Source organism: Natator depressus, chromosome 17, assembly GCF_965152275.1.
Source record: "Natator depressus isolate rNatDep1 chromosome 17, rNatDep2.hap1, whole genome shotgun sequence".
NCBI lineage: Eukaryota > Metazoa > Chordata > Testudines > Cheloniidae > Natator > Natator depressus.
In genome coordinates this window covers 10,164,642-10,185,879 of record NC_134250.1, presented here as the reverse complement: position 1 = coordinate 10,185,879, position 21,238 = coordinate 10,164,642, and the positions used below count along the sequence as shown (strand labels likewise).

At 44.2% G+C, this 21,238-nt stretch overlaps 1 protein-coding gene across 1 annotated transcript in view; it reads left to right on the top strand.

Moving 5' to 3' along the window:
- The first annotated feature begins 1,135 nt into the window (after positions 1-1,135).
- Positions 1,136-21,238, top strand: part of MNT (MAX network transcriptional repressor) — a 70,850-nt gene continuing 50,747 nt past the window's right edge. Inside the window, exon 1 of the mRNA XM_074974967.1 lies at positions 1,136-1,421. Coding sequence (XP_074831068.1) covers positions 1,349-1,421 — 73 coding nt within the window. The 5' untranslated portion in view covers positions 1,136-1,348. The remainder of the gene's footprint in view (positions 1,422-21,238) is intronic.

Sequence of the window (21,238 nt, the reverse complement as noted above, 5' to 3'; positions counted from 1 at the left end):
ACTAAATGATGGAAGAGGCCTTTTCCATCGCTATTTGTATACATAGTTTATTTAGCTTGTCCTGTATTATGCATGGAACCTCATTTGTATTCAGTAATATATACAGGCCTATATCAATATTTGTGATAACATTTTGTCTTGTTTCCATTTCCTTGTAAAATCCCATAATAAGTTAAATATTTGAAAAGTACATACTGATACGATGATACAGTACCCTTTCCCTTTCTAGGGACCTGGTTCTGCAAACTGATAGGTGGGTCCCTGTCCTGGCATAGGCCATCTTGCAGAATCAGTAACTGCAACACTGTCGTGTTTATCTGTTTTTATTAAAGATCTGTCATTTATATTGAGTTGTCTGGAGAGTTAATAGAGGTATTTCCAAATAATTCATGACATCTGCACAAAAATCAGAGTTCCAAGATCGGTTTGTGTTAATAAAATACCAGGTGACTGTTTAATTTGCGTAAGCTATTTAGGGCCTGGTTTTCAGTAGTGCTGAGCACCCGAAAGTCCAGATGAAGTCCACGCAAGCTGGAGGTACTCAACACCTCTGAAAAATCAGGTCCCAATAAATAATAATAATGACAGGCTAATTCGACTGGAAATGATGTGTGAGCAACAACACTGCAGTAGCAGTGGGTTGGGAAAGAAAACAGAAAGCAAAATGACCTAATTTTTTCCATCTATAATTATTATAATTCCCTGAATGACCCTCCAAAATCAGACCAAACCCGTCTAATTTATGGGACAGAGTCTTTTTGGATTAAGCTGTAGATAGTTTAAAAACTATCTCAAACAAGTCCAAGTTACAATAAAGTTCCATGAAGATATTGTCTATCTATGCCAGTCTGAATGGCAGATGACATTTTAAATGTCTCACTAAAATGCACACTAGCAAAAATAAATCTGTCGAGAAAAGGAGACATTTAAAAAAAACCCCAACATGGTTAAATCTGATCCCAAATAAGAGCTGTGGCAGATCTGCTCCCTCTGTGTAAGGAGGATTCACTCAAAACAGCAGTGGTTAAACTCCACCCCTGCAAAATGGCATTGACGAGTTCCAGTCCAGTGACCTACAAAGATCCAGGCTGGGTTTTGTCTGCAGCTGTCTGTATAGTAGCTGAGGGCAGTGTTAGTCCTTTTTTCTTGTTGTGTTTCTGTTACATACTCATCGCCATCTTGTTGCAAACCCTTTTCTTGTCTGGAAGATTCGCAGGGGATCGGGGCGGGGGGTGGTTTGATTAGGCATTTTTACTTGGGAGAAGAAAAGGAGAAGGGACCCCCGGTTTGTTTGTTTTTTTTAAAGTCTCCAGGATTTTGGATCCTCCACTGAAAGGCAACCCAAGAGATGAGCATTGAGACGCTTTTGGAAGCGGCCAGATTTCTGGAATGGCAAGCCCAGCAACAACAGAAAACACGTGGTAAGGGGGGGGGACAGCATGTAAAATCGGAATTAGAGCTGTTTAAAGACACAGGACACCATTTTCCAAAAGCTGGAAAAAAATATAGTCTTTATTTTTACAAGAAAGCAGCCTGATTTCCAGTCACCCGTCGCTGCAGTGTGTGTTACTGACTGTGTCTTAGGCGGGTGGAGGAGGGTACACCGCTTTCAAAGCTGATTTTGTAAGAAAAAAGCATGGTTTCTAGTACATGATGTTCTGAATTAAAATAAATGTTTGCAAAGGGGCTTGGAGTTAAATCGGTCTCCCTTTAGCCTTTCCCGTCCCCTCTGAAGCAGGCAGTCTTAATTTTTGTTGGAGTTGAGCGTTTAGTAGCGATGTGCTGACACATGCCTCTAGGCGATCGGAAAGCCCTCTTTTTCGGGAGATTAACGCTGTCTCCCCTTTTCTCTCTCATTCATCCATATGTGCGTACAATGTAGAGACTCTTATTCTTTGGATGGGAGTCTGCAAAATGCACTTTTTTTTTCGTTGCTGAAAGGGTGAAAACGATCATGTTCAAAAAGTCAGAGCAATCGAAGCCTGTTTTTTTTTTTTTTTTTGGTTCAAAACCTAAAGTATTTTAATCATTATTATAGTGTGTCTGGGCTGGTGGGTTGGGAGGGGGTAGTTATGCGCCAAGATGACCCCCTCCCCTCCCCGCCTGTCTTCACAGAACCTGCCTGCGATTTGCTTTGCGGTTGAATTCTTACAGTGGTCATTAATGTATGTAACGTGTACAGTTTTTTTTTTCCTTGTGGGGAAAATCTCCTCCTGTATTTCAGATCTTAGGGCGGTGGCAGTACTCCAGCAGAGCTGAGTGAGGGGAGGCTGCTTTTGCATAATGAAATGACATAGAGTGTCATATGATACACTCCACTGTTCCGCCCCCCTCCTTTTTTGTGTGTTCTGCCTTCCTGGAAATGTGCAGAGGGGAACCTTGGGTTGGTTCCCCCCTCCCCAAGCCAGTGGTGTGATGGGGGTGGGTGGGGAGATCCGTGCTCTCGTGCGACCTTGATTCCATCTGTGGGGAAGGATCTGGGCCAAGGCAAAGGCAGGGCTGTAGCTTTCCTCTCCCATTTGGAATGTAGCGTGTTGCTGCGTTCCAAACTAGTTAGTTCCATTGGGGAGGATGACGTGTCAAGCCCCGCCCTCTACCACGTGCGCCGGGGACACTCCCTCTGGGGCTTCTGCTGGGTTGCTTCACAGCTGCACTTTCATTCTTACAACAGAGCGTGTGGTTGGGTGGGGGAAGGGCTTCTACTAGTTGGAGCTAGGGAGATCAGAAGTGCAGGGGGTTAAAGAATATTTCCCCCCTGCCTCCCCCCCCCCACTGATCATCTGCTAATTAATGTTGGTGCAGGGCTTTGAAAATGTAAAGTGCAAAATATGTCTATCAGTGCATCTTCTGATGCAGGAAGAACCAGTCCTCACCCCAAGGGGTTTATAGTCTAAACTGGATAAAAATAGGGCAGCAAGGACTATACTTCGGTATTTTCTCTCCAGCTCATCTCTCTCACCCCCCCCCCCACCATGTGATCTTCATCCTGCAGATAACAACGTGTGTATATGTTTTGATTATTTAATTTCTTATATTGTGGTGGCATCCATTGTGCTAGGCATGCCGAACACACACAAAGGCAGACCCGGTCCCTAAGTGCATCAATCTGATCTAGCAATTCCCACTTGCTTGCAGGGAGGCTCCTTCAGTGTTTTTGATCAATTTTAATGATAGTTTTTAAATCATCTTCCTGTGGCTGATGACAATTTTGTGTGTGTACATGTACAACTCTTCCTTTTTGGGGATATTTTTGGCTGAATGGGTGCAGAAATCTCATTCTAATTGAACTTCAGACCTGGGCCTACATCATGATGAGCATAGTCAAAACTGAACTCAGGGCCTTTACTGGCATTCATGATAATGGGTGCAGGAGGGTATGGGCAGGGTGAGACCTCCTGTATGAGGTAGTATAGGGCAGCTCCACTTCCGACCTGTCATTTTTAATCACATGGTAGGATAGTTGTAGATGCAGATGGTACTTGATGCTTGGCAAGAATGCCACCTTTCCTGATGGATCTCTGTACTCGTCATTGACCTTAACCCAGATATAATTCACTTCCTGTATAACAATGTGTGTAACCTTTTCAAAAGGAGAAGATCAAGTGTGTGTGTGTGTTGTTAGATTAGCAATGTATTAATACAATTAGTGGCTTTCAGTTAATTATTCTCAAGCCAAGGTTCTTGAACATATTGCAGTAGAATTTTGGGATTCCCCTTTTTATTTATTCATTTTATGTGCATGTTCTCAAGGCTGCTAGAGCTCTAATGCAGCATTAGCTCAGTGACACTACTGTACCTGCTGCAAAAGCAAGAAGGAACAGTTCTCTTTGTGTGTCATTGCTGTGGGATGGAGCTGAAAATCTATTGTTTCACTGATGAGTCATGCAGGACATAGTGGATGTTGTGAAGAAAGGCAGCTTGGAGACATGAAAGGGCAGACAGCTTTCTGGTTAACTAAGAAGGGAAAATAGTCACTGTGGGCTTGTGAGCTAACATATCTTCTCCTCCCTGAGCAAGTGCTGACGTCATTGCTGCGGCCGGGAGTTGTACCTGCATCCTGGAGCAGTACAGCTTTAGGGTGAATTAAAAAATCCATGTGTACATTTAAGTCAGTGATGGTTTACAGTCTCCATATTCAGACTTGCTCACTGGTTAGTTAGTGTTAATATTCTTAGCTGCACGCCAAATGCACTCTAGAAATAGAGGAGATTAAATATGTGAGACGTGGTGTCAGGCCGTGCCGTTCATTGCGCAAACCACCTCTCAAGAAGATGGTTATTTTTTCAGGCACCCAGAAATGTGGGAGGCCAGTCTCAGAACAAGTAGAGGAATGGCCCCAGCTGTGGCTGGCAAAGTGAGTTCAGCATGACGCAACAAGTGAGGGTCACAAACACCCAGAAGCAGGTGGCAGCGGCATGAGAGAGAAGGCACAAGGATGGCTCCGGTCAGCCAGGCTTGTGCACAGCTTGCTAGCTGCAGGGGACTTTTGTTAAAAATAGGCTTCCTGGCAGAACTGAGTTTGAGGAGGGGCTAGAGCAGGGTGAGGTGGCAAACCAAGCACAAAGGAAAAAGGCGCCAAGGTGTTTTCTTGAGTTTGTAGACCCTTCCGTGCAAGGATTGTCTCTTTTTTCCCCCTGCTTGTACAGCACTCAGCACAATGGCCCCGATTCTGAGTGGGCTCTTTGGATGCTACCATGCTAGAAATATTTACTACTAGTGCTCTGAGAGGAGGTCTCAATGCTGGCAAAGTAGAGAGGGCGTGTGGCAGGGGAGAGTCGATGTGAAAGGAGACCAGGTCAGAGAAATGGGTAGTAACTGTCTGGTGTACAGCCTCAAAGGAGACAGCAAGTTGTATGGACTTGATATATGGGGCAAGGAGGAAACAGTTGAGCAACTCAAAGGTGAGGGAGTGACATAGGTGAAGCGATGGGCAAGAAAAAATATTTGGGGCAACTGCAAACGTGTGGGGCTGACACTGGAATCAGGAAGACCCCGGAAGAGTGTCTGCCAGTGCTGTTGGGGTTTGATATTGCTCTAGCAGGGACAGACTGGAATGTACTGGCCTTGTGGGAAAGCGAAGCAGGAAGCTGCTCGGGAGGCCCAGCTGTCCAGGGCAAACTCCAAACTCATAGACCATGTCGCTCTCCCTCTCCATTCCATTGCCGGAGAGAGAGAAAACTTTCTGCCACGGCTCCTTGTGCATCCACCCAGCCATGGAACTGGATGGGAAGAAATCACTGCTCTCAGAGTCCCCCCCCCTGCTAGAGTTTCCTTTTTTTTTTTTTTTTTTTGGCGAGACTATCATGTTTCTAACATGGAACTGTTCATTTGACAGAGCTAGCAGGGTAAAGATCAGGGTGTCATTTGCTGTGCTGCTCTGGGGAAAGATCCAGACACCAGTAAATGCTTTAGAGCGTGGACTGTCATTTTCTGTGTATTTGTACAGCACTTGGCCCAATGGGCAAGCGACCTGTTGGCCTCCCAGGCTCTTCCACAATATAAATGTTAAATGTAAAGGGGGGAGGAATTATTTTGGGGGAGGAGAAGATTAAAGTAAGGCTGGTCCTGGTTTTGGAGATCCCCGTAAATGGTAAGTGTGGCAGTCGTACTTTTCACTTCAGTATTTCAGAGTAACAGCCGTGTTAGTCTGTATTCGTAAAAAGAAAAAATAAAAGGAGTACTTGTGGCACCTTAGAGACTAACCAGTTTATTTGAGCATGAGCTTTCGTGAGCTACAGCTCACTTCATCGGATGCATAGCTATGCACGAAAAGCTCATGCTCAAATAAACTGGTTAGTCTCTAAGGTGCCACAAGTACTCCTTTTATTTTTTCTTTTTACTTCAGTATTTGTTACCCAGGGTTCCATACTGTCTGTGACTACCTACTGCACGGGGTACATCTCTTTGCTTCCCCCGTTCAGTACAAGCCTTGTGCAATGTAAGAGCAAAGCAGCACGTTGATTCGCTGGCGAGAAGACAGTGGCTAGGGTACAGTATATGCTGTCTCAGGAAATCTACAGTTCAAACAGGAGACCTGAGTTCTGCACCTGGCTCTGTGACTTGTGCAGTATGAGTTTGGGCAAATGACTTTACTTCTCTGTGCTTCATGTGTGAAATGGGGCTATCAGTGCTGATATGCCTCCCAAGGGTGTTGTGAAGCGGAATTCACTAGTGTCTGTCAACTGCTTTGAGGTCCCTGGGCCGAGGGTGCTAAAGGGCAGAGAATTACGAAGTAGTATTAAAGCACTTGATCCTTCTTTGACCCAAATACATAACACAAACTTGGGACGAGAGATACCAAGGGGGACAAATATTAATACAGTGTAAAGCATGTAGCTTTCTCTTTGACACAAAATTACAAAGGCGCCACCCTCACCCCTGGTAGTGAGAATGGAAGAGGCCAATGGACAGCCTACTGGGCGAGGCCTTTGGTTCAAGCACAGGGTGCCGATGCATTCAGCCAGTCCAGAAATCCAGATTGGCTGAACACTCTAGAGTTCTTTATAGCAGGAAGTGGAAGAATATTCCAAGGAGATAGCGTGGCCAATTTGAATTCTATCTAGGGCAGTGCACCCACCTGCAGAGGCTCAGTGACCTTCACCCATCTGGGCAGGCATGATGGTCGGACTGGTCTTGGCAGTGAGTCACGGTTGAGGAGGAAAAGATCTGCTTGAAAACAGAGGAAGCTGTAAGATCCAGTGAAGAGATCAATGGTTCTTCTGTTGTTCGACTTGCTGGGAGATCAGGCTAGCAGCTTCTATCACCAGCTGGTGTGTAATTTTTTTTCTCTCCAGATTGACCCTCTTAGTGGATTGCAGCTTGAATGTTCTCAAACTTTGGGGATTACAGCAAGGAAGAACTACTAGGAAGGCTTAATTTGCTAAATAGTCATGAAATCACATTCTTAAGGGAGTCAGCTGATCTCTGCAGAAGCGTGAAGGAGATCTCTATCCCATATATTGCATTGAACAGTTGCTTAGGAGATCTCTGAAGCATCAAGAAAAGGCCAGTAGGATACCAGGCTTGATGGAATGAACTATGTGGTCTGAGTTGAGATGGCAGATCCTGTGTTTGTAGGACTGTCATGTCACTGTCAAATCTTGTGCATAAAACATTGTCAGTTTCACAGCAGAAACAGTACTAGCTCCTTAGCATCATGTCTCTTTGGTTTAATTGTGTATCTCAGAAAGCTGGTTTCCCCTGATCACACATGTGGCTTCCAAATGTTTTGTAAAGCTGGCTCAAGTATTTCCAGAATATTTCGTATCCTCAGAAGTTACACTGATGCCTTCGCTCTTGGCTGTTCTGCATTTTCTATCAGACATACGTGGCTTTTTGTTGCTCTTCCATCCTTTCAGATGTGAAGAAAAAACTAAACCAGGTAGGGGATTGTTTACCGTAACTGGTAACCTGGGTGTTCGACTCCTTCAGTTCTCTAATGACCCAGGTAAACTAGGACATTTACTGTGTTGGGGAATTGTGTTTATAACACAGTTTGGTCTTGCCTTCGGGGATGAGATAAAACCATGCCATTAGCCACGTTAACATTCCTCAGCAAAACCAAACAGTTTCTAATCCAGTTGGGAAACTACCTTGTTGTTACCCAGTGCCCCAAAATGGTAAATATTTTTCTATACGTCGGCTGTAATGCCTTGTCTGTTGTTCAAACTGTGTTTAAAAATGGTTCTTACTAGAAAAGTGCTTGGGTGCTATGATATTTTAGTATGCCTCAGATACATGCTAACATGGTTTCAAATAGCAGCTTAAACAGGACCTAAATATGTTGTTAAGTGGTATACGACAGCACGGTGTAGGTGAGGTAGGGACCTCTGGAGTGAATGCCAGTGCATACAGGATCTAAAAGTTGTACCATGATTAAAACAGGTGCCAAGTTTCTTTGCTAAAAGATGCGCCAGGGTCTGCAAAAGATGGCACAAGTGGGAAACTGCCATCTCCATTCAGGTTGGAGCACAGACTCTGTAACACATCAGAATATAATTAAGGGATTGTGTTTTAGAGGTGGGAACTGTGCATGTATTTTCTCTTTAAATGGACATTGTCCAGCAGCCCTCCATGAGTTGCATACACACACACACGCTTCATAAAATAAAAATATCTGCTTCTTTACTAGCATTTATTTTTGTCTTGATCTTTGTTGTTGTAGTGTTGCTCTTAATTGCCAGTTGCATGCACTGGATTGTTATTGTAGGGTTGCTCAAGATTGCCGCATGCCTAGTTTGCTGATGGGGAAGTTGAAACACAAAGAGGTGAATGGCCTAATTTTAGAAGTGCTGAGCTCCCCTGTTCCCAGTTGCAGGCACCCCCTGAAAATCAGCCTGTAAGTGACACGCCCAAGAGCACACTGTAAGTTGCTGGCACACTAAGCACAGAACCCAGGCGTCTTGATTTCACAGTCTCCCACTCTAACCACTAGCCTTGCCACCTTCTTTGTCATTAGTCATGCTGCATGCAGCAGCTTGATTCTTTCCAGAGGTTAGACTCTGTGCTTCCCCAAAGAAGATGGTGGGGATTTTATTTTTTTCTTCCCTCAAAGGCTCCCAGTTCAATTGCATTGGAGCTCCACTGTGGTCAGGGAGGAGGTATGTGCCATAACGGGTGCATGGCAGGTGGACATAGCTCTGTTGATATAAACACTAGCTTGACTTTTATGAGTCTGCACAGGCCTGCTGAAACCACAGAATAAATTGACAGCGGGCTGGTTTCAAGAAAATAATTGCCTCTCATATCCCTGACCTATCTTGTTACTTTACCATTTGATTAAATAGCTGTTGTGTTCACCCTTTTTTTTTTTTTTAAACTTTATGATGAATGCAAACCTAGTACAGCATGTTAACGTGTACAGCTAATCAGGACAGGTGATCTGATGAGCAAAAGAGTATCTCTGCGTAGCTGGAATTTAAACCTTCTCTCAAGCTGGTGCTGTCTTCACAATTTGTTTGTGTTTGACACACTAAAAAGAAAGTATTTTGGATCATTGTCTAAGGAGATACGGTTGGTTAGTGGGCTGAGCAGAAAAGAAACCAGAACCTGGCTTCTTCTCCTAGCTCTGCTGCTGTCTCCTTGTGTGGCCTTAGGGAAAGTCATTTAAATTCCACGGGTGATATCCTGACCCCGTGGAAGCAAATGCCATAACTCCCATTTGACTTCAGTGGTGCCAGCTTTTCACCCAGCATGTTTGTTTCCCTATCTGTTAAATGGGGGTAATAGTATTTATCTACCTCACAGGGATACTGTGCTGATAAATATCCTACATTTTGGATGGCCCCTGAAGTACATGAAAAGTTACATATGTACCTAGGGCCAGACTTTCCACTGGTATGAATCGGCGTAGCTTTGTTGAGATCAGCAGATCTGAGCCTTAGTATTTTATACATGAGTGTTTGATGGATGCATATGCTGGGCTGCTATGAAAAACTCAGGGAAGGAAGGATACCATCTGCCTCCAACCCTCCCCCACACGTTTATAGCTTTTTCATAACACTTTGTTCATGGGGCTCTGTAAATGCTTCAAACTTACCATTCTGCAAAGACTGAATCTTGCTGTTCAGGATTTTGGGATTCCCCAGAATGAATTGCGTGTAAGTGCCTGCATAATTCCATCAGGAACATAGGAATTGTCTTACCAGATCAGACAAGGAGTCCACCTAGCCCAATATCCCGTATTAAACAGTAGTCTGTACTAGGAACTTCAGAAGAAGGTATAAGAAATCTTGTGGTGGACAATTAGGAACCACCTGCCCATAGAGGAAGGTAATTCTTAACCTTTGGCAGAAGATGGTTCGTTTATGCCCTGAGGGATAAAAGTTTAGAGTTCTTTTGTTTTTTAAGGTGTTTTCATCCATATAATGTCTAATCTATATTATTTTTAATCTCACAAACTCTTGGCCTCAGTGATATCGTTTCAGTGAATTGCACAGGTTAAGTGTGTGTGTATGCAAATTATGAGGGACTCCTGGACAACGCCCATTTAAAGAGCAAAAGGCTTTCCTTTGATAAGTTTTCAACTTGTTGCTTTTCAGTTCTGTCGAGTGTCCCCTTGTTTTTGTATTATAAAACAGAGTGAATAGGCGTTCCCAGTTTACTGTCTCTGGTCCATTTGTTAGTTTATGTACCTTTGACACATCCCCTGTGATTTCTCTGTCTAAAAGAAACAAGCCCACTCTCTCTTTGTACAGAAGCCTTTCCATTGCTCTCATATTCATCATCCATTTCTGAACCGCCTCTATTTCTACTCTCTCCTCTTGGGGTTAAGGGGAAGGAGCAGGGTTGAACAGAGCATTCAAGGACAGAGGTGTCAGGGGGTCATATAATGGAAAAATCTGTGACAATCCCAGTCAAAGTGGGGCAGATGTCTCTTCTAGTTCTTACCTATCCAGAGAGAGATCATCTCAGTTTGGCTTCTGAGTCCACACTCTCTTGCATTGACCATACTCCTCTGCTTGTTAGGAAAGCTGCTATAATTCTTCTGATGCTCTATTTTTATTTTTCCCTAATACAACATACAGGTCCCTACAAAACCAGGAATAACCTCTATGTGTTTGTGTTTGCATTAATCCGAGCACAATACTAGAATCTCTTGGCTTGCTACCCCTCCCCCCTTTCTGCTTCCTGAATCTTCCTCGTAAGACTAGCAGAATCTGATTTTAAAAAAGCAAAATGTTTATCTGAGGGCACCAGGTGAAAGCCTACAAAGTGGCAGTAACCTCTTGGAAGGTGATGGATGGATGTGCCATGTGTTAGCGTAGTTGTGAGGTGCTCTGCATGGCACAGACTAAATCATGCTAGTAGCAGCTGTGTTTAAAGCTGCTAATGTGATTCCTGGTTTCCCTGGACTGTATGGGGAAGAAGTTTTGTGCATGTCTGAGAGTCCCGTTAGACCCATGTTATTGACTAACTAGAGGAGACAATTTATTGAGCTTTGTCTGCACTAGGAAACTGTGTGGTTTCGTGGGTATGAAACCCACATCCCCTCTACCACTCCCAGCACTGTTCAAATAGGGTTGGAAAGTGTTGTCCAAAAGGGCCCATTTGAGTTTATCATCCATTACAGGATATCTAGGTTTTACCCCTTAGTTCATTCTTTCATCCAGCTATCCATCCAGTTTGTTAGAAATGCCTCTCTGGAACTCTAGGTAGCCTCTATAGTCTTTAAATACACCTGTGAGCATTCATATGGCTCAAGGTTCAGAAGTCTCTCCCATCACTACACAACTAAAATCATCTTTTGTCAACGGATTGCTACCCCATTCAAGCCACCCTTTGTGGAAACCTGGATCTAGATAGGCCTTGCAGTTTTCCCCCAAAGTCGGTAGATCCAGGTTCTGACGGACCAAATGAGGAAAGAATTCTACAGGCCAGGACCTCCTCCTGAAAATATCCTGCTTCTAGCTATACAGCTTGAAGTGTTCAAACAGGTTTGTGCACTGTTCCGGGTTAGCCTTTTTCTCTGAAAAATAACGCTGGCCTTGTTGGCCATGAAATCAGTGCCGGAAGCCCGCTTGCAACAATATGGCAGAATTTTAACTCTGATCTGGAGAGAGCTCTTGTCAGCGTGGCCGTAAGCAGACCACTTAGGCTCTTATCAAGTCAATTCCACGAGGAACAGGAGCTTTCCTGAGCCGCTGATGGAAGATGCCGCGGAGGTAAAGAGTTGCAGTGATGCTATTAATTGTGCCACAAGAGGACACGGCCCTGTTTTGCTAAGCAGATGCCTGGGCGCACCACCCAGTGTGACACCTGTTCCCTCTTTGATCCCGTTTATTAGAAATGACTGTGAAAAAACCCTTGCATGAAGATGAATATTGATGTTCTTGTGAACTAGGAGACAGCCTGGATGCTTGTTGCACCACGGGGAGCCCTTGATATCAAAGAAGCTGTGAAGGCCGGTGACTCCAATGCTTGGGTGCTGTCCTTTGATAAGTAGACGTCTTTACATTCTTAGCTGCTTCTCGTTTGCAAATATGAGAGTGGAAATTTCAAATGCACTCCATGTGCTCCCATTGATTTCAGTGTGAATAGAATTAGCCCAGTGCTAACTGCTTTTGAAAATCCCACTCTTGCAGCCTTTTGACCAGTAAGCTGTGATGAACTGTACTTCTGTAACTGGAATCTAATAAACCTGGTATTGCATGCTCTGTACTTAGTGTTGCATAAAATAGTGCCAAACAAATATACCATTTAAAGAGACAGATGGTTAACACACAGTTCCAGCGCTGCCATGACTCAATGTGACTTTGAGTAAGTCACTTAACCAGCCTGTGGCTTACTGTCCAGAATCTCTAAAACTGAAATACTAATTCACCCACCTGCCAGAAGCATCATGAGGCTTAATTCATCTACATATCTGAGATCCTTGGCTGGAAGTGGCGAGAGACGTGCTAAGGATTTTTGTTATAACAAGTAATTTTCTTATTTTCTTTTGAAATAAGTTTTATTAAAGTAAGCACAGATTTACAGTTAACATTTGACCTGCATATTTAAATAGTTTGTAGTTCCATTGGGTTCCTACAGGCTTTCTGATAGATCTCAAGCCATCCCAATTTGCAATTCACAGTCTCTCATGTGAGTGTTTGTTTAGAGAACATGGGACTGGATTCCATGAAAAGTCCCTTCTTGCTGCGGGGTCTTGCATGGAAGCCATTCAGCTGACAAATAGCTTCTTATAAGAATAAACTGGTTTTCTGAGTATTCCTTCAAAAAAAGCAGCTGATGCCCAATAGAAAAAAAACTGAAAAAAACATCCTATTTAGAAACGACTAAGGGCCTATCAGATGATGCACTGCAGGCAGTAGTAAATCACGTGCCATTTGTGGTTGTTCTGTCTGCTGAAGCCATAGTTTTACATTTTCGCATCTGGATTCTGTATACCGTTGTACCTTCCACCGATTTCAGACGGCCAGACCCTTGGTGCGCTCCAGGGAAAGGGGCTCCGTTATTCTACAGCCTTACCCTTTGAAGGCAGGGGCATTAGACCTTTTGTGTAAATTGTGTCATGACGACTAACGGGGAAAAAATAAACCCTGATCTTTCCTTTGGCTTCTCTTTCCTCTGAGTGGTTTTTCTCTTGGCAAGTAGGCACTAACATGTAAATAACACAAAAATAACACAAAATGGGAGCGTAATAGACAAAGCTCTAGATCTGCTGCTTTGGGAAACTGCCAGCATTGGAGACCTGATGGCACAAGGGCCTGAAGCAGATCATCAGAAGCCATTTTGAGAGAGAAAGGGCTGCAAATATAAGTGTACTTAAGGATGAGTTTTCTCTCTCATCCAGAAACCAGGTGTGATGTTGTAACTTGAGTTCCTTCCAACTGTGCCTGGCCAGTAGCCTCACATGTTATCTGCGGACCAGCAGCATCTCATTTGTCCAAGCCTCTTGTGTTAGACACCCCTGCTAAGCTTGAAGGGCATCTCTTTATTACCTGAAGACCAGCTTTGGCTCTGTTACTCTGGGGGTTCACATAACACCACGCTGAGGGTCTTATTTAGAAATCTCCCCTCCCAGGCTGGGGTAAGATCTCCCTAGCAGAGTCCTTGGGAGAATAAGGTTAAACGATTTTCCCTTCTACCTGTGTTGAATTGAGTTCCCACCCCATCCTTGGTTTTGAATTTAAGGGCCCTATATCCAGTCATGAATGAGATTCTATGTCAGCTGACTGTCTGCATCCTAAAACCCTAGAAACTGAAGCTGGAAGTTTCATAGCACTTTGTCTGATCTCTTTTGAGATGTCAAATCCTTTGAAGTGTTCTATTTTTTTCCCCACTCAGCAATGCACAGGGACAACTAGATCCAGCTCTTGACCAACTGGACTTGAATTAGGGTTTTAGGAGTAGATTGGTGATTGTGGTGAGGGGAGGTATGCCCTGCCCAAAAAGCTGTCCATCCCCCATAAAGTAAGGTAAAGTAAGTGTGCCCCTTCCTCTCACTTAGCAGCTTATAGGATCTTGCAGTCATTTCCTTCTCTGTTAATTTAGGTTGGGTTATGAGTGTTGCTTAGTTTTCCGAGAGAGTTTCAAATAAGCATGTCATAGTGAAACCTCCAATAGCCTCTTTTAGTTGATGCTGCAGAAGGCCTTTCTCCGTAAAGACTGATTTGATTTGCTTACACAGATATGCTCATATTTCTTCTGACTGGGGAAACAGGGACTCAAGCTTTTTGGCGGTAGTAGTGCCTGGTGACTAATCTTCTTCACCTGAATTGTAATAGCAAACAGTACTTCAGTAGAAAGTTAGAAAGGATGGCTTTGTGGGGTGGGCATCAGCTAGGCATACCTACCCTTCCTAGAACCACACTTTCAAATCCCAGCAGGTTTGACTTCATCCTTTAGAGTGTGGTAGTGTCCGAGCACAGGACTGGGAGCCAGGATCTCCTGAGTTCTAGTCCTTGCTCTGCTGCCGACTCCCTCCATGGCATTGGGCAAATGGCTTATCGTTGGCTGCCTTTCCCACAGCTGAAGTGTCACTGACTCCCACTTCGAAATCCTCTGGGGTTCAGCTGCTGCGGTGGAAAATAGCTGCTTCCTGGCTCCGTCCCTTCCTGTTCCCCAGAAATACACCACAGGGCTTCAGCAAAAGGGTTTCTGCAGGGCTCCAGGGTGGGAGACGATATCATGGATTGATAATAAATCAAAGCCCTGTCTCTTCTGGACTGACTTTAAAGATACCAGGGTACATTCGTAAGAGTGGTAATTTGTCTCAGGTCCCTTTTGCCAGTATTTCAGCTTTCCACCACTTTGGCAGACAGTGTCACACCTTAGAGGTGGATGCATTTCAGTGGCAATTTGCATACAAACAACTAGTGAAACATGGTACCATCCTTTGTGATGAAAGACCATCTTGGAAATACTAAGATACTGATTGTGATTTATTTTCACTTGAATAATACAGTATCAGTAGCCACATCTCCATGTGGAATGAGAACAGAGCATCTTGCTAGCAGCCTGGAATTTGAGTGAAGTACTTGGATCAGCAACAGTTGGGGAAACAATGATGGAGAAGAAACAGCTGGTACTTTTCCTGTGGGCACATTTTTGCTGTGTTAATGAAGGCCCAGCCCAACACTGGAGATATCTGTCAAACCACATCATACTAGAAAGATGTTGATAAGGGTTCAGAGAAGAGCCATGAGAATGATTAAAGGATTAGAAAATATTCCTTAGAGTGGTAGACTCAAGGAGCTCAGTCTAGTTAGCTACAAAGAGAAGGTTAAGGGGTGACTTGATCACAGTCTCTAAGTACCTGCGTGGGGATCAGATATTTGATAATGGGCTCTTCAGTGTAGCAGAAAAGGTAGAACATGATGAAATATCTAGAAGTTGAAGGTAGACAAATTCAAACTGGAAATAGGAAATAAGGCATACATTTTTAACAGTGAGAGTAATTAACCATTGGAACAGTTTACCAAGGTCGTGGTATATTCTCCATCACTAACAATTTTTAAATCAAGAGTGGTTATTTTTCTAAAATGTATGTTCTAGAAATTATTGGGGGAAGTTTATGGCTTGTATTATACCGGAGGTCTGTCTAGATCACAATGGGTCCTTCTGGTCTTGGAATCTGTGACTCTATGACTACAGAGACAAAGAATAGACGATAGAAGGCAGATGGGGGGGAAGGCGTTTGCATCTCTTATAGAGGAAGGAGTGAAGAGTGCGAGCCCCAGAGCCAGGAGAGTATAACCCCTGGCATTCAAGGTGTGCCTAAAGTGAGGCAGATGCCAAGTGCAGCTGGTCAGCACTCACCCTCATGCTATGCATGTGGCGGACGAGCTAGTGCCGAGTGCATGTGTGCTGTGTGGAGAATGTAGTTTGTGAGGATTGTGCCTGTATGTCATAATTCTGCATAAAAACGGTCACGGGTGAAAGGCCCATAGGAAAGTTTAAAGGCAAATTGAACCATAAGGTGTGTAGTTTTATCCCCATGTGTCTTGCGCCTGTCCTTTGCTTCTTGAAAGGTTTCTTCCATTCAAACCAGTGCCTCCAGCCAAGACCAGATTTAGTATTTTGCTCTGATATAATGAAGGATTTTTTTTTTGAGACAGCATCCTCCTCAATCTCTCATTGCTCAGAAATTCCCCCCCACCTCCTCCCCCTCCCAAAAAACAACCCTCCTCCAGCTTGCCACATGGACAGCATCAATCTTATGTTCGATTTGGTACTTTCCTGAAACAGGGATGCTCTTCCTCCCACATGAATCAGGCTCCTCAGTGCCCAGGGTGGAATTTTTGAGGATCCTAAGAGCTGCCTCTGTAAAATCAGGTGACAGTATCCTGCCTTTCCTAGGGGGGATGGACTTGACCATCTAATAATACTTAGCTCCTATTTCATCCATCAGTTTCAAAGTGCTTTGAAGAGGAAGATAAATATAATTAGCCCCATGTTACTGATGGTAAAACGGAGGTGGAGTGATTTTGGCAAATGTCACAGAGCAGGTTGAAGGTAGAGCCAAGGATAGAATCTAGGGTTCTTGATTCCCACTTCAGTGGAGAATAAAGGGGTGAATGGTTGGGGTCAAGCCAGGTCGGAAAATAACTCAACCCTCTTGGGCGCAGGTTGGGTCAGGTGGGCTTGAGTCCAGGTTAGGCTTAAAAACTAGGCCCGAGCAGAGCTCTAATCCAGTGCCCTATTCACTGTAATAGATCCTGACTTAATAGACTCTCATTACTATGATCCTTCTACATTTGAGAAATGGATGTTGAACTATCAACTGGAGAAGAGGGTGAAATACAGCTAAACAGAAGTATATTCAGTAGAGATGGGAGGGAGCAGCTGGGGTTGGGTTTTGTCATTTTTATCTGAACTACCAAAACTCAGGAATGTATACCTCACTCCATCTCCTATTCACACCTGGATCCAGGCCCACACATGTGCCGTTGCCTACTTCCCAGCTGTTCTCTACCTTTGTGTCAGCAGGGAACCACGTCTTGAGGGAGGGATTGGCTCCACCATCACTCACCCTGCATGTTCTTGTCATCGGTTTCTCATCTTCTCAGTCCCTCTCCCTGCAATCTGGGGTCTGCAAAAGCAGAAAATAGTCTTCCGACTTCCAACAGTAGTTTATGTATAATAGCCTTGTCCTGCCATTTTCCAAACACAACCTAGAGTGGTCTCAGTAGATTACAGGAATGAGGACGTGAGATGCATCATGAGTATTATTTATTTTACAATGGTAAACCAAAGGTATTGTGTTGCTTTTGAAGTCTAAGACCCTAACGTGAAAAAAAACCCAGCTTCCTCCCCATCCCTTCTTTGTCAAAGTCTGTCCTCTTTCCCTATTCCCGATGGGGAGACTCCCACCAGAAAGATCAAATCAAAGCATGCATTCATTTCAGAACTCAGTTGTTTGTAGCTACAGTGTCCCTCCCAGACATTTATAAGCAAACTTCAGCTCTATGGCATTGTCCTCCATACAGCTGCTTATTGCTTCAGTCCACTTGGGATGCTGGGATAGGTGGTGTTTGCTGTAACATAAGACGCTTATGTTAGTGCTGCACTAAAACATGAAATGACCAAAATGCGCCGATACAGCTGGTCTTTAAAAGCTGAGCTAAGATCCATTTCTAGCACAGCTCAACAGGATTTATCTGTTCCATTTCTCCCGGTCCTACCCCATGAAGCAACCAAACTGCCAGGAAAGGAATCCTGTGTTTAATAAACAGTTATTGTACTTGTTATTCAATATACACTACTAACATTTTTATGGAGGGGCCTGTTTCCACACAAAGAAACAGAGTGTCATCTCCGGTTAATGGTAAAAGGCGAGATTTTCAAAGGCATACAGGCCAATTAGGCACCCAACCCACATTAAAATCCAATGGGATTTTACCTTTAAAAATCTAGCCCTAATTCCCTTAAATTCTTTTGGAAATTTCAGCCAGTAGGCACATAAATAGACATAAACTACATGATTCAGAGAGAGAGGGAAAAGAATTAAACAAACCCCTGCAGACCGATCCCCCCACCCATTGAAACGGGTGTAAATTGGGAGTAAGTACATTGAATCACACTGATGTAAAACCGGCGTGCAATCAGTCAGAGCTGCTGTGTGGCATGTACAAGTTAAGAGAGTAATTTTTGAGTGTTCCCAGCTACCTGAAGTATTAGATGATTCAGATATACACTGAAATGCGTCAGTATGTTGGACCTGCTTCTCCTCACATTGACTGCAGCGAAGTTCTGATTTACACCAAGAGAATTAGGCCCAATGCATAACTCGCTGCATGTAGAGTTATGGAATGTTATCTCTCAATAGTCCAGCATAAGTATATAAAGCATACGTATAGCAAAGCAGACTGATTTGGCAAAGGCAAAAAGAAAAGGAATAGAATAATGGAATCATAGAATATCAGAGTTGGAAGGGACCTCTGGAGGTCATCTAGTCCAACCCCCTGCCCGGAGCAGGACCAATCCCCAACTAAATCATCCCAGCCAGGGCTTTGTCAAGCTTGACCTTAAAAACTTCTAAGGAAGGAGATTCCACCACCTCCCTAGGTAACGCATTCCAGTGTTTCACCACCCTCCTAGTGAAAAAGTTTTTCCTAATATCCAACCTAAATCTCCCCCACTGCAACTTGAGACCATTATTCCTTGTCCTATCATCTACTGTCACTGAAAGTAGTCTAGATCCATCCTCTTTGGATCCACCTTTCAGGTAGTTAAAAGCAGCTATCAAATCCCCCCTCATTCTTCTCTTCTGTAGACTAAACAAGCCCAGTTCCCTCAGCCTCTCCTCATAAGTCATGTGTTCCAGTCCCCTAATCATTTTTCTTGCCCTCCGCTGGACTCTTTCCAATTTTTTCACATCCTTCTTGTAGTGTGGGGCCCAAAACTGGACACAGTACTCCAGATGAGGCCTCACCAATGTCGAATAGAGGGGAACGATCACGTCCCTCGATCTGCTGGCAATGCCCCGACTTATACATCCCAAAATGCCATTGGCCTTCTTGGCAACAAGGGCACACTGTTGACTCATATCCAGCTTCTCGTCCACTGTCACCCCTAGGTCCTTCTCTGCAGAACTGCTGCCTACTCCAAAAGAAAAGGAGTACTTGTGGCTCACTGTAGCTCACGAAAGCTTATGCTCAAATAAATTTGTTAGTCTCTAAGGTGCCACAAGTCCTCCTTTTCTTTTTGCGGATACAGACTAACACGGCTGCTACTCTGAAACTTGGCAAAGGCAGACGCTCTTTACACGTGGATTATGAATGCTGACGGGCTGTCCAGTTAGGAGCACTAATAACAGCAGGGATCCTTCAAATTGTAGTCTTGCAAAATGTGGTTGTCTTGAAAGGCAGCAGCCTGCTCCTTCAGTGAACTTCTGCATTCTTGACAGTGGCCACTCCTGACTGGTGGTAGCCAGCGGCCTGTGTAGCTCTGTCCACAGAACTAGTACTTGTAATTGCATCCTAAGAAAATTTCCAGGCCAGTTGAAGGGGAGGCGTTTGACTTAAGCCCAGCAGATTATTAGGTGACGGAGTTAGAGTCCCTGACGCTGTGTGTTTCTGAACCAGTTAGGCTTTAGTACTAGTCCACTGGTCAGAGAATGTTGACTCTGCTTCCGGTATCCTCCTGTGACATGATTTGCTGTCTCTTCTGTTTCTGTTGCTCGTCCTCCTTTATTATGTGCAGCCACTGTAGTTGGGTTGGCAGCTGAACTAAAGTCCTCAGTCCGAGGGACTGAAATCTATTCACAGAACATAGGCAGCTTGAGCAGTGGGAGTGAAAGTTTCCCCATTCCAGCGTGCCTCCTTTGTGACCTAGAGAGACCCCCCAGGGATCAGAGGGCAGTTCAGCGTTCATGGTCCACTCAGACCTTGTTCTCTCTGCTGAGAGTGTGAAAAGGGGGTCACAGTTCTGAGGGTGAGTTTTGGGATGTTGACCCCTGTTCAGCAATCCGTGTGGGCCAGAAATACTGGTGACTTGTATGTGAATGTCATAAACATCACATGTGTCCTACGTATTGGATTTGTATGAGATCACATACTGGCTTGTAGGTGAACTAATATGAAAGTGGCCCTTTATGTGTGTGTGGACTGTAATATCTGAGATATAGTATGCAATTTGCTTCTATATCTGGGCACATGAAGCAGATGGGAGAAACTTGCCTGAGACCACCCAAGTTATTTCATATAGACTACTAAAGAGCTCTTAGATGGACTTCTTAAAATCATAGACTCATACAAATGTAGGGCTGGAAGGGAGTTCAAGAGGTCATCTAGTCTCACAATGAGGCAGACAAGTGTTTGTCTCACCTGTTGTTAAAAACCTCCAATGATGGGATATCCACAATCTCCCTAGGTAACCAGTGCTTAACTCTCTTTAAAGTTAGTAAGTTTTTCCTAATATCTCACCTGAATCTCCCTTGCTGCAAACCAAGCTGATTGCTTCTTATCCTACCTTCCGTGGACAGGGAGAATGATTGATCACCAACTTCTTTATAACCACGTTTTACGTATATGAAGACTGTTACCGCTAAACTAAACATGCCCATTCCTTTCAATCTTTCCTCACAGGTCCTGTTTGCTAAGTCTCTTATCATTTTTGTTGCTCTCCTCTGGATTTTGTCCAATTTACTCCCCGCTTCCTTAAAGTCTAGTGCCCAGAGCTGGACACAGCACCCCAGCTGAGGCCTCACCAGTGGGGCACAGGTATAAAACTGAGAAAGGCTCCTGGGCAGAGAGTCCCCTGTGGTTTGATGGAGCCGCAGGCACTGTTTCCATCCCATAGAATCTGCTTCCCACAGGTATATCTGGGGTAATCAAGACAGGTGTCTGAGGCACAATTTTCATGAGCAATGCCAGTTCAGGCCCTTCGTGTTTGTACACAACTCGGGTCATTGCCCTGCTGGTGTCAGATTTGGGCTAAAACGCCCTTGAAATGAATCCTGTAGCACAAGGGAGCCCAGCATTTGTGATGCCGAAGGTCCGATGGGCAGCTTTTCGGCAGCTGCAGGCCATATTCTGGGGTCTTACACTATTTTTATCCTGACTTAAGTAGCAGGAGCCAGGACAGACATTCATTCATCATTGACTTCAGCTGAGTTATCCCAAGGATGAATTTGGTTTTAGGATTTACCAGCCCTAACCAGACTTGCCGTAAGTCCAGGAGTTTCTGTTATCAGACTCCCATAAGGCCAGTATTTTACTTCTTACAACTAGTTAGAGGTTGTCCTTCCATCCATCACAGGCAGTAAAAACTGGCACCAGTGTGATGTCAGTGA